The sequence below is a fragment of the Lithobates pipiens genome, unplaced genomic scaffold (assembly GCF_037356315.1).
Source record: "Lithobates pipiens isolate NorthernLeopardFrog02 unplaced genomic scaffold, aLitPip1_a1.2 Scaffold_22, whole genome shotgun sequence".
Taxonomy (NCBI): Eukaryota; Metazoa; Chordata; class Amphibia; order Anura; family Ranidae; genus Lithobates; species Lithobates pipiens.
The window spans coordinates 349,899,829-349,912,683 of NW_027507784.1; the positions used below are offsets into that span (position 1 = coordinate 349,899,829).

A 12,855-nucleotide genomic window follows, 5' to 3' on the forward strand; every position below is an offset into this window, starting at 1 on the left:
AGAAATCCTCCCAAATCCGCGCTGAGTGCGATGAAGCCAAGAAGAAGCTGGCGGAGGTAAGTAGAGGGCGGGATTTGCTGGTGGGGGCGGGATTTGTGGGCGGGGTGTTTCCTGCTGAATATTCTCTTCCTCTGTTCAGATAACAGAAACTCTCAGAGAAACTGAATGAAGAACTTCCAGTCTGGAGAGCGTGGAGTCCACCGCCGACCCGGGGTGAGAGACACCTCATCCACCCCCCATGTCATCCACCCCCCATCTCATCCTATCCTGATGTATAATGGTACAGAGAGGGTTCCCTCCAGTATAATATAATGATCGGTATTATTGGCCCTCCTCTCCCCGCACAGTGTCCTGCAGAAGTTGCGTTCTCTGGTGGCCATGAACGAGAGTCTGAAGTCTCAGGAGCAGCAGTTCCGGGCTCATTGCCGGGTGAGTTCTGTGTGTTTCCGGATCTTCTATACATCATCCAGAGAGGAGTCTCCGCCCACAGCCCCGCCCCCTCTATATATTGGGTAGCTGCGCTCACCCTTGTGCTGTGTGGATGTTCTACCAATATCGTCAATATTGAGCAGTGCATATAAATGATCAATGAGAAAAGGAGGGGGGGGGGGGGGGGCCAAGAGAGGGGCTGGGGAATCACCAACCCCAGGGGACTTTTAGGGTATCAAATCACAAAATTAACAGAAAAATAGATAAAAGGATGTAATTTTATTCATATTATACAAAAACAATAATATAATTATACATTCATAAAAACAATTTTGCCATTACAGCGTGGAAAGGCATTTTTCAGGATTACCCGACTTTTGTCCATGCAGGAAAAGAAAAAAGCTGCGATTTTTCAACATGTTTTGCTCAATTTGAGCTTCTTCAGGAAATTTAAGCAGCCAATAATTAACACTAAAATTAATAAAGGTATACAATGAATGTTTGGGTAAATTACTACAATTAAATAGAATAAACATATCAAAGGTACAAATTGAGGTATTAAATTGGTCTATTGAAGAAAATAAAATATAATATGATATCAACGTTTGGTAAATACATATCTTAACCACTTGAGATCCGCGCTATTGCCAAATGACGGCTACAGCGCGGATCTCCTTTTCCAGGACGACGTCAATTGACGTCGTCCCGTGCAAGAGCGGCCTGCGCACCCCCTGAGGGGAGCGTGCGGCGCGCTCTGTGATCGGCGAGTCCATGAGACTCGCCTGATCACCGATCCGTGCAAGGGTTCGATCCCGACCCCCTTATCACGTGATCAGCTGTCAGCCAATGACAGCTGATCATGTGATATAGCGGAGCCGGTAATCGGCTATTATTCCTCCTCACGCTGATAGCGCGAGGAGGAAAAAGAAAAAGCTGATCACCAGCCGCCGTGATCGGGACATCAGTCCCGATCACGGCCAGCCCTGCTATCGACCACCTGCCCCCTGCCAGTGCCCACCTGCCCCCTGCCAGTGCCACATGTACTAAAAGTGCCACCCAGCAGTGCCCACAATCTGCCTCAAAGGTGCTGCACCCCAGTGCCACTTATCCGTGCCCATCAGTGTCATCTACCAGTGCCCAGCAGAGCCACCTATCAGTGCCCATCAGTCCCATCTATCAGTGGTACCTATCAGTGCCCATCCGTGCCACCCATCCGTGCCATCTTATCAGTGCCCGCCTTATCTGTGCCCATCCGTGCCGCCTTAACTATGCCCACCAGTGCAGCCCATCAGTGCCCACCAGTGCAGCCCATCAGTGCCCACCAGTGCAGCCCATCAGTGCCCACCAGTGCAGCCCATCAGTGCCCACCAATGCAGCCCATCAGTGCCCACCAGTGCAGCCTATCAGCGCACTTCAATGAAGGAGAAAAATTACCCGTTTGCAAAATTTTATAACAAACTATTAAACATGTTGTTTTTTTTGTTTTTGTTTTTTGCATCTTTTTTTGTTTGTTTAACAAAAAATAAAACTCCGAGCTGTAATTAAATACCACCAAAAGAAATCTCTATTTGTGGGAAAAAATGCTAAAAATGTCATTTTGGGTACAGTGTTGTATGACCGCGTAATTGTCATTCAAAGTGCATCAGCGCTGAAAGCTGAGAATTTGGTCTGGGATTGAGGGGGGTTTAAGTGCCCAGTAAGCAAGTGGTTAAAGCGGGAGTCCGCCGTTTTTTTTTTTTTTTTTTTTTTTTTTAAAGCCAGCAGCTACAAATACTGCAGCTGCTGACTTTTAAAATAATGACACTTACCCACCCAGCGCGCCCGCGATGTCGGCACCCGAAGCCGATCTCTCGATCGTCTCTCGGGTGCTGCCGCCGCCATCTTGGGTATGGGAATCAGGAAGTGGAGCCTTTCGGCTTAATTTCCCGGTTCCCTACTGCGCATGCGCGAGTCGCGCTGCGCAATAAGGATGGTCCCCGCTGTCTCTGGGATCCGTGTGTTTCCCAGCAGGCAGCGGGGGACCTTCGGAAAGGGGCGTATCTTCTGCAGAATCTACGCTGGAAGAGGGTGCAGATACCTGTACTGTACAGGTACCTGCACCCCCCTCCCCCCTGAAAGGTGCCAATTGTGGCACCGGAGGGGGGGAGGATTCCAATGAGCGGAAGGTCCACTTTAGGGTGGAGCTCCACTTTAAGTTCAGTTGCAGTTATAAATTGGATATAGGTACAAAGTAATAAGATCTCACCAGAGTCGCCAGAGCTCCCCGTATCGATAATGAATTCATGTAATATCATTGGAAAATCAGTTAGGTTTGAGTCTAAATGGCTCATGACCAAGAGAGTATATCGCCATTTGGGTCTGTAGAGAGGAAAAAATGATAAATAGTAAGTGGAAAGTATCTGGCCGGGGGGTGAAATAAAGAACCAGAGAAGTTTAAACTGAAATTTGTAAAGAGAATGGAGTAATGTAAATAAATGAATGGGGAAATGATATCGGCAACAAAGTCAATAATAGTTACCTGAAAAAGTTAATTGAATCAATGCGAATGGCACAAAGTCGCGGAGGTATTCAATTGTGTGTCAGGAGGGTCCGAGAACTAAAAGCATTTTTATTGGAAATTGATGTAGGTACTGGAAAAAGGAAAGAGGCATCAGAAAGGATAAGTGAAGAGTCCCGTGCAGAGATCCCCCCCAAAGGGTCTGACTCGGGCAGTTCTAGAGAAAGAACAATCAAAAGTAAATGGGTGGCGTTTATTATGGAATAACCTACCTTTTGCGGTAAAGGAAATCTCAAAAGGTATTCGGGACGTCCAGTCTCATCAATTGCCAAGGGGGCAGCTGATTTGAGATGGAAGGTTTTAAGCCTCTCCAGCTCGGCGGCGTCTGACGTCACCGCCGAGCTGCGGGCGGAGAGAGAGAGAGGGGGAAGGGCTACCCGTCTTGCCTCGGAGCCGAATTGGTCCGTGCGCATTGCGCGAGCCGCGTCAGCACGTTGCGAATTGACGCAGGTTGCGTAAGGACGCCGTAGCGGCCATTTTTGGAAAATCCTGACAGTAATCTATAGCTGACAGGACTTATTTAACAGTGAGGTAGAAGTATTGCGCATGGCGTGAGTCGCGTAAGGGCACCGTGGCGGCCATATTAGAAAATCCTAACAGTTAGTCCATGTCTGACAGGCTTGTCTGGCAGTAAGTAAACATGTTATACATGACAACAATCGTGCCATGCAAGAAAATACCCGCAACCAGGGCTTAAAGCGGAGCTCCACCCTAAAGTGGACCTTCCGCTCATTGGAACCCTCCCCCCCTCCTTCGGCGCCACAATTGGCACCTTTCAGGGGGGAGGGGGGTGCAGATACCTGTACAGTACAGGTATCTGCACCCACTTCCGGGATAGCTCTCTGCGGAAAGGGGCGTAGATTACACTCCTTTCCGAAAGTCCCCCGCTGTCCGCTGGGAAACACACGGATCCCAGAGGCAGCGGGGTCCATCCTTATTGCGCAGCGCGACTTGCGCATGCGCAGTAGGGAACCGGGAAATGAAGCCGAAAGGCTCCACTTCCTGATTCCCATACCCAAGATGGCGGCGGCACCCCGAGAGACAATTGAGAGATCGGCTTCGGGGTGCCGACATCGCGGGCGCGCTGGGCGGGTAAGTGTCACTATTGTAAAAGTCAGCAGCTGCAGTATTTGTAGCTGTTGACTTTAAAAAAAAAAAAAAAAAACGTGGACTCCCGCTTTAAGCATCAGTCTGTATAAATCAAGTTTAATGCTACTATATATATATATATATTTAGACTGGCATAGGAGAAATTGGCTTGTGGGTCATAGACATTTGAGTTAGGAAATTAATAAAAGCTTATAATTTAAAGGCTTGGCGAGTATAATGAGATTGCACAAAAGTCGGCAAAAATGGGACCATAATAAAAGAGAACTCAAAAAGCGAGGTATCCATGGGAGCCATATACCCAAAAGTTAGGGGACACACGGGTAAAGGTTCTGATTGATTAACAGAGCCGGCAGAACACTGGTGTCCCCAGGGCGCCCATACACATCCAATTTAGTTTGAAGGCGACATGTTTACTCCAATATGAAATATGAAACATAAAAGGTTGGAAATTATGTTTCAAAATTTAAATATTTAGTTCCAATATTTTAGTTACTGGAGTGCTGGCGAGTTGGGGGAGATTTACAGCAACAACAACAAAAACCCAGTATATTTAAAGTGGTTGTATACTCAGTTTTTTAACTTTTACCTACAGGAAAGCCTATAATAAGGCTTATCTGTAGGTAAAAAAAATATCTCCTAATGTACGGTTTAGGAGATACTCCCCTCGGTGTGCGCCGCTGACTGCAGCGGCGAATGCGCACAAGGGGATTCTCGGCCTGAAAATCCGGCAGTGGCCGGCAGGCCGGAATGAAATCTCCCGCGCGCATGCGCAGGAGTGACGATATCGCGGCTCCGGCCACTCACAGCGCCGGAGCCGCGATACCCGGAAGAAAAGTCGGCTCCCTCGGCATGGATCAGGCGAGATGTCGGGGCCTCGTTCTAAGGTAAGTATTTCATAATGAGCTAGTATGCGGTGCATACTAGCTCATTATGCCTTTTGCTTTGCAGGTTTAACCACTTCCTGACCAGCGCACGACGATGTACGTCGACAGAATGGCACGGGCAGGCATATTGGCGTACAGGTACGTCCAATATTCAATGCCACCCTGCCATCGGGAGCGCGCCGCCGGCGGCGCGCTCCCGCGCTGGTCGGGACCTCCGTGAGTCCGGTCGCGGGTCCCGCGGACTCGATCGCCACGGGCATCCCCGCGATCGTCTCACGGAGCGGCCAAATGGAGGAAATGCAGCGTAAACAGCATTTCTCCATTCTGCCTAGCAACTAGTGACGCTGATCTCTACTCCATGTGATTGGAGCAGAGATCAGTGTTCATTAAATTAAAGCCCAACCCCCCTACAGTTAGTAACACGCCCCTAGGAACACTTAACCCCTACACTGCCACTTCCTGGTTAACCCCTTCACTGCCAGTGTCATTTACACAGGAATCACTGCATTTATATAGCAGTGATTACTGTATAAATGACAATGGTCCCAAAAAAGGGTGAAAAAAATGTCCGATGTGTCCCCCACAATGTCGCAGTCACAATAAAAATCGCAGATCGCCGCCATTACTAGTAAAAAAATAAATAATAAAAACTTATTAATAAAAATGCCATAAAACTATCCCTATTTTGTAAACGCTATAACTTTTGCGCAAACCAATCAATAATCGCTTATTGCGATTTTTTTTTTTTTTTATATTTTTTTTTACCATAAATATGTAGAAGAATACATATCGGCCTAAACTGAGGGAAAAAAATGTTTTTTATATATTTTTGGGGGATATTTATTATAACAAAAAGTAAAAAATAATGCGTTTTTTTTCAAAATTGTCACCCTATTTTTGTTTATAGCGCAAAAAATAAAAACCGCAGAGCTGATCAAATACCACCAAAAGAAAGCTCTATTTGTGGGAAAAAAAGGACATCAATTTTGTTTGGGAGCCACGTCGCACGACCACGCAATTGTCAGTTAAAACGATGCAGTGCCGAATCGCAAAAAGTGGTCTGGTCTTTGACCAGCAAAATGGTCCGGTCTGCAAGTGGTTAAAAAAAAAAAATTGTGCGGGTTTACTACCGCTTTAACCCAGGTGTATAGTGTAATAAAAGGTTTGAAGCTGAAAGCCTCATTTAGGCTCGGTGTATCGGTGGCCTTGAGGTCAAAGATCCAGCGAGCCTCACGCTGCAATAAAATTTTGATTATAGTTGCCCCCCCCCCCTCTATCTCCTGGCGCAACGTGTTCTAACGCAAAAAAAGTGCATTATTGGCTGCTTAAATTTCCTGAAGAAGCTCAAATTGAGCGAAACATGTTGAAAAATCGCAGCTTTTTTCTTTTCCTGCATGGAGAAAAGTCGGGTAATCCTGAAAAATGCCTTTCCACGCTGTAATGGGCAAAATTGTTTTTATGAATGTATAATTATATTATTGTTTTTGTATAATATGAATAAAATTACATCCTTTTATCTATTTTTCTGTTAATTTTCTGATTTGATACCCTAAAAGTCCCTGGGGTTGGTGATTCCCCAGCCCCTCTCTTGGGCCCTCCTTCTTTTTTTCTTTTATAACTATTGGCACGTGGTATCCTTGGTGATTTGATTCCTTCTCTCTCAAAATTTTTCTTAACGTCTATAAATGATCAATATTTCTATAAATCCAGTGAAAAAACTAAATTCAGAAGAACAGAAAAAAAAAAAAAGACACTTTTGCAATATTCTTCATATAGTGGTCCTCCAATCCAATGTGCATCCGAAAAGGTTTACCACCACTTTCCTATGACAGGAAGTGCCCTCCCTTTATAGACTCCCCCTCGGGGGATGGGCGGAGTCCTCCCATATGGGAAGGTGGCAGGGAGGGGGCGGAGTCCTCCTATTTGGGGAAGGTGGCGTGGGGGCGGAGTTCTCCCATATGGGAACGTAACAAGGGGTGGAGTCCTCCCCATGTGGGAAGGTGGTGGGGAGGGGCGGAGTCCTCCCATATGAAGGGGGCGGGCGAAGTTCTCCCATATGGACTCTGCCCCCTGTTACATTCCCATATGGGGAGGACTCTGCCCCCAGAGGTGGAGGCGGAGTCCTCCTATATAGAGGTGTCGGAGAGGGGCGGAGTCCTCCTATATAGAGGTGTCGGAGAGGGGCGGAGTCCTCCTATATAGAGGTGTCGGAGAGGGGCGGAGTCCTCCTATATAGAGGTGTCGGAGAGGGGCGGAGTCCTCCTATATAGAGGTGTCGGAGAGGGGCGGAGTCGCCCTATATAGAGGTGTCGGAGAGGGGCGGAGTCGCCCTATATAGAGGTGTCGGAGAGGGGCGGAGTCGCCCTATATAGAGGTGTCGGAGAGGGGCGGAGTCGCCCTATATAGAGGTGTCGGAGAGGGGCGGAGTCGCCCTATATAGAGGTGTCGGAGAGGGGCGGAGTCCTCCTATATAGAGGTGTCGGAGAGGGGCGGAGTCCTCCTATATAGAGGTGTCGGAGAGGGGCGGAGTCCTCCTATATAGAGGTGTCGGAGAGGGGCGGAGTCGCCCTATATAGAGGTGTCGGAGAGGGGCGGAGTCGCCCTATATAGAGGTGTCGGAGAGGGGCGGAGTCCTATATAGAGGTGGTAGAAGAAGCTCCTGGCTGCACTCCGGCATGCCGTGTATTATAGGAAGTCCTCCGGAATATCGGTAGAGGGCGGAGGAGGGGCCGTCTGTCTCTGAAATCTGGGATCTGTGTAGAAGTCTCACCTCTGAAGCTGAACTCCGGCATGCGCAGCTCTGGAATCCTCGCTTTATAAATACAGCGGAGTCCCCGGAGGGGATCAATTCATTTACTTGTAATGTTTGGAGTTCTGCTTTTAAAAGGAAGAGAATCACCTCCCCGCCCCCCCCCCCCCCCCCCCGCTCCCTACCGCCCCACATGGGAAGGTGGTGATAACCCTTCGTTGTGTCTGCAGGAGGAGATGTCCCGTCTACAGCAAAACATCGATCGTCTGAAGGCCGAATCCGCAGAGGGTAGTGAGGAGAAGGTAAAGGGTGGCTTGTTGGGGTGGGGGGGGGGCATCTTTTATGGGTGTGTCCCTGTGGGGGGGAGGGGGTGTCCATGTTGATGGGAGGTCCCGATGGAGAGGGTGTCCATGTCGGGGGTGTGTTCCTGTGGGGGGGAGGGGGTGTCCATGTTGGGGGTGTGTCCCTGTGGGGGGAGGGGGTGTCCATGTTGGGGGTGTGTCCCTGTGGGGGGGAGGGGGTGTCCATGTTGGGGGTGTGTCCCTGTGGGAGGGTGTCGGAGGCCTCTGGGGCGGGCCTCACCAGACTGAAGGGTGACTCCGCCTCTTTTGTTCTGGTTTCAGGAGAGGGGTGTGGTGTTTGAACAGCAACTGAAGGCGGAGCGAGAAAAACTGCAGAAGATCCGCCTCCTCCTGGTGAGTGACGACCCCCTAAGGGGATTCTTCCTTCCTTATCCAATCACCTGCCATGTGTGTGCTGAGGGACGGCCAATGCCAGCCAACGAAAAGGATCGATCTCTGGCTGTCCAATTAGAAATTAATGGGGTGTCGCCCTTCCCTCATGGGGTGTCGCTCTTCCCTCTCAGGCTCGCAGGAATCGGGAAATCGCCATCTTGCAGCGTAAAATAGACGAAGTTCCAAGCCGGGCGGAGCTGACCCAATATCAGAAGAGGTTCATAGAGCTCTATGCACAAGGTAAGCCCCGCCCCCCAGAGAGCCACGCCCCTCACACCCAATATTCCTACACAACATAGATACTCTGTGTGATGTGGTGTCATTACCCGTGTCATCCAGTAGGCGGAGCCTCTCTCACATTGGCCCCTCCCTCTACTCCCCTGTCTTGTAGGGTCATTACTTATGTCATCCGGTAGGTGGAGCCTCTCTCTCAGGCCCCTCCCTCTTCTTTCTTGCAGTCTCAGCCACACACAAGGAGACGAAGCAATTCTTCACACTTTACAACACGCTGGATGATAAGAAGGTTTATCTGGAGAAGGAGGTGAGAGATGACGGGTCACATGACAGGAAGTGCCCTCCCTCCATAGACTCCTCCCTCGGGGGGCGGGGAAGACGACATACGGAACGCGTTCTGCAAATTTACTGATTTCTCTGTTTTCTCTTTTGTAGGTGAATTTGCTGAATTCTATTCATGACAATTTCCAGCAGTAAGTACAACCTGTGATTATAGTGTTATAGAGGCCGGGGTTTGCGGGCAGGAGGAGGCGCGGTTCGCCGTGGTTGGGGAGAGGAGGAGGAGGTGGCAGCACGGCTCGCCGTAGCTGGGGACAGGAGGAGGAGGTGCGGCTTGCTGTGGTCGGGGACAGGAGGAGGCGCGGATTGCCGGGGGGGGTACAGGAGAAGTTGCGGACAGGAGGTGCCGATCATCGGGGTTGGGGGCAGGAGGTGGGGTGAGTGGCCATGGTCGGGGACTTGAGGCGCCACAGGTTGTGGTGGTCACAGACAGCAGGAGGCGTTGATTGCCGAGGGGGTACAGGAGGAGGTGCAGGTCATCAGGGTTGGGGGCAGGAGGTGGGGTGAGTCGCCGTGGTCACGGACAGCAGGAGGAGGCGCGGGTTGTGGTGGTAGGGGACAGGAGAAGATGGTGGTCGGGGTCGGGTGATGCACTCGGAGCTCCTCTCTGCATAGGGTGTCACCGCTCTCCTCATGTACAGACGGCGGGTGTCTTCTCTCCTCAGGGCGATGGCGTCTTCGGGAACTCGGGAACAGTTCCTGCGGCAGATGGAGCAGATTGTGGACGGTATCCGGCAGAACAGGAATAAGGTAGGACCCCTCAGACACACACAGGTTGTAGGATCTCTATCGGTGGTATTGGGGGAATCTCCATCGGTGGTATTGGGGTGACCCCGGAGGGGGTGGGATCTCAATCGGTGGTATTGGGGGGATCTCAATCGGTGGTATTGGGGTGACCCCGGAGGGGGTGGGATCTCCATCGGTGGTATTGGGGAGACTCTGGAGGGGGTGGGATCTCCATCGGTGGTATTGGGGAGACTCTGGAGGGGGTGGGATCTCCATCGGTGGTATTGGGGTGACCCCGGAGGGGGTGGGATCTCCATCGGTGGTATTGGGGTGACTCTGGTGGTTTTGTGTCTCAGATGGAGAAGAAGAAGCAGGAGAATAAGATGAGACGCGATCAGCTGAATGACGAATATCTGGAGTTGTTGGAGAAGCAGAGATTGTATTTCAAGACCGTCAAAGAATTTAAAGAGGTGAGAGGGGGCGGGTCCCTGGTTCTGGGGGGGGGGCGGCGTAGTCCCCGATTCTTATGGGGGTGGGTTTTTGGGGGGTGTTTGGAGGGGGCGGAGTCCCCGGTTCTTATGGGGGCGGGTCCCCGGTTCTTACGGGGGGGGGTGTTTGGAGGGGGCGGAGTCCCCGGTTCTTATGGGGGCGGGTCCCTGGTTTTTGGAGGGGGCGGGTCCCCGGTTCTTACGGAGGGGGGGGTTTGGAGGGGGCGGGTCCCCGGTTCTTACGGGGGGGGGGGGTTTGGAGGGGGCGGGTCCCCGGTTCTTGGGGGGGGTTTGGAGGACACTATGGGGGTCGGACGCTCATCGAGGGTCGGATTGGATGAGGATTCTCTGTACATTCGGTTGTTGCTCCATCTGGATGTGAATTCTATTCACTTAATATTCCCCCTCCCCCTCCGTTTCCGTTCACTCAGCCGGGTTAATATGGGAGAACTCCGCCCTGTACACCTCGCTGAGCTCCGCCTATAAATGTGTTTTTTATTTTCCAGGAATGTCGGAAGAATGAGATGTTTCTGAGTAAGCTGAAGGAGCGATCCGCCTGAGGAATGACCCGTCACCCCCCCCCCCCGGGGATCACATCGATTGTATGCTGGACACGGAGCGAATTAATCGTACTGCACTCCACAATCTCCCCCGACTGAGCTCAGATCCACCGATCGTTCCATCCTATCAGAAAGAACATTTCCTGTCTCCTCTGTACAGAGAAGAATAGTTTGGATTCTTTGGCCCCCGGGAGCCGCTCCCACTGATGGGTGCAGATCAGAGGGGGATGGGACGGGCTCCTGGAATGTGCAGTATAGGAATGAATGAGATTTGTTTTGTATTTTCATTCAGTAAATTTCTCGTGCCGCTTCGTCATTTTGTGTTTTGTACAATTTGTGTGACGGGTCCTCTTGGTGACGGGTCCTCTTGGTGACGGGTCCTCTTGGTGACGGGTCCTCTTGGTGACGGGTCCTCTTGGTGACGGGTCCTCTTGGTGACGGGTCCTCTTTGTGTGGTTGGTCCACAACTTCTTGGGGGCAGTTCTGCAGGTGCTTCTTCTACTTCTGATCTTTGCAATGAGGCGAAAACTGAGTGCAGAACGATTTTTTTTTTTTTTTTTATTAACCGGCGGGTTGAACGAAAAAAAACCCACCTCAGACTCGGACACAAGGAAGGGGGACGCCGGGGTCTACCCCACAGAACTATTGTTCTCCTGGAGGACCATCTGACAGAAGCTGACCTAATGATCGTCTTCTGTTGAACAGAGAGAGGGGGGGCACATGGATGGAAGTTTGGTCGGTTTCTGCTGAACTGACTGAATACGAAGTGCCCAAATTACGATTCCTGTACATTGCTTTATGACTGATGCTTCTCTAGAGGGGGGATGGGATATCCTGGATTAAGCCTAGAACAGTGATGGCGAACCTCGGCACTCCAGATGTTTTGGAACTACATTTCCCATGATGCTCATGCACTCTTCAGTGTAATTGAGCATCATGGGAAATGTAGTTCCAAAACATCTGGGGTGCCAAGGTTCGCCATCACTGGCCTAGGTTCACACTGAAGGCCGAGCTGAACGCGCACAATTTCAAACTGGCATTTCAGTGCGAGTGCGGGGGGGGAGGGGGTTTGAGAGACATCTGTGCGGGTTCATGCACAGATATCTACTGAAATCGCCCCCAAAGTCGCCAAGAGTCGGAACTACTTTTGGGGATCGGTGTGGCTGCGCACAGTTGGCTCCGCCTCCATTCGGAGTGTGCCGTTGCTGGCAGTAGGCTGCGATTTGGTGTGTGAATTCGGCCTTGATGTGAAAGGGCTCGGGGTTAGGCAGGAGCTGGAGAATTCTGTCAGGAATCGGCACTGAATGTGAGGATGTGATCTAAGCATTAGGAGGGTCGGGTATTGGGCCTTCCTGAATAAGGCCAGCTGCCTTTTCTGAGACCCCCCCCCCCTCCCGTTGGCAAAATCGGGTTGTTGGCCTTTTTTTTGCGGGAAAATATTGTGGTGGGTTCTGCCCCTGCAGCTTCTCCCTGGTTCAGGTTTAGTGTTCCCTTCCATCTCCTCCATCTTGGTCCTGAGTATCAATGGGGCGATTTCCAGAGTTCTCCCCCTGGTTGGTGGCAGTTTCTGGCATCTGGTTGGGGTTCACCTCTTCTAGTTTCAGATTTGGGCATTGATCATTATGTTGGTTCCTGGATGGTGCGCATGGTCTCCGCTCCTCTCCCGTGGGACCCAACAGTGGTGCTTCTCTTGGGAACGCCCCACAACGCGACTCCTTTTGGATGGGTAGATTGTCCCTCATTGGAAAAGAAAGAAGTTGGGATTTTACCATAAAATCATTTTCTTTTTTTTGAGTCCTTTTGAGAGACAGGAATCCCCCTCCCTCTGTATTTGGTTCAGGCCCCCGGTGCTGCTTTACCACCAAACTGAAGCACGATAAATAGAAGTGGAGTTATAGAGAGGCCGGCTTACAAGCTTTCTATTTGCCTGGATCCAGTCCTCCTCCTCATCCTCCTCCTCCTCCTCCTCCTCCGGTGGTATAACCCAATTGTATATGAATTTCTGTGTCCCTCGATATCCCAGATGGAGATCCAATGGCTGTTAT

The 12,855-nt window shown here is 50.7% G+C and overlaps 1 protein-coding gene across 1 annotated transcript; it reads left to right on the forward strand.

The window, feature by feature from the left end:
- Window positions 1–66: 66 nt before the first annotated feature.
- On the forward strand, window positions 67–11,126 carry LOC143925152 (coiled-coil domain-containing protein 93-like). Its single transcript, XM_077449770.1, has 10 exons — window positions 67–213; window positions 348–429; window positions 7,960–8,031; window positions 8,353–8,424; window positions 8,595–8,703; window positions 8,922–9,004; window positions 9,133–9,170; window positions 9,702–9,786; window positions 10,119–10,232; window positions 10,757–11,126. Exons 2-10 carry the CDS (start codon window positions 379–381, stop codon window positions 10,808–10,810), a joined length of 678 nt encoding a protein of 225 aa, XP_077305896.1. The 5' UTR covers window positions 67–213; window positions 348–378; the 3' UTR covers window positions 10,811–11,126.
- The last annotated feature ends 1,729 nt before the right edge of the window (window positions 11,127–12,855 follow it).

What these genes read in the sequence shown, in the direction of transcription:
- LOC143925152 (XM_077449770.1), top strand. Translation starts at nt 379, where the DNA reads ATGAACGAGAGTCTGAAGTCTCAGGAGCAGCAGTTCCGGGCTCATTGC. An exon ending in CAGAGGGTAGTGAGGAGAAG is followed by an intron (nt 8,032 to 8,352) that starts GTAAAGGGTGGC and finishes TTCTGGTTTCAG; the next exon opens with GAGAGGGGTGTGGTGTTTGA. An exon ending in AGGTTTATCTGGAGAAGGAG is followed by an intron (nt 9,005 to 9,132) that starts GTGAGAGATGAC and finishes TCTCTTTTGTAG; the next exon opens with GTGAATTTGCTGAATTCTAT.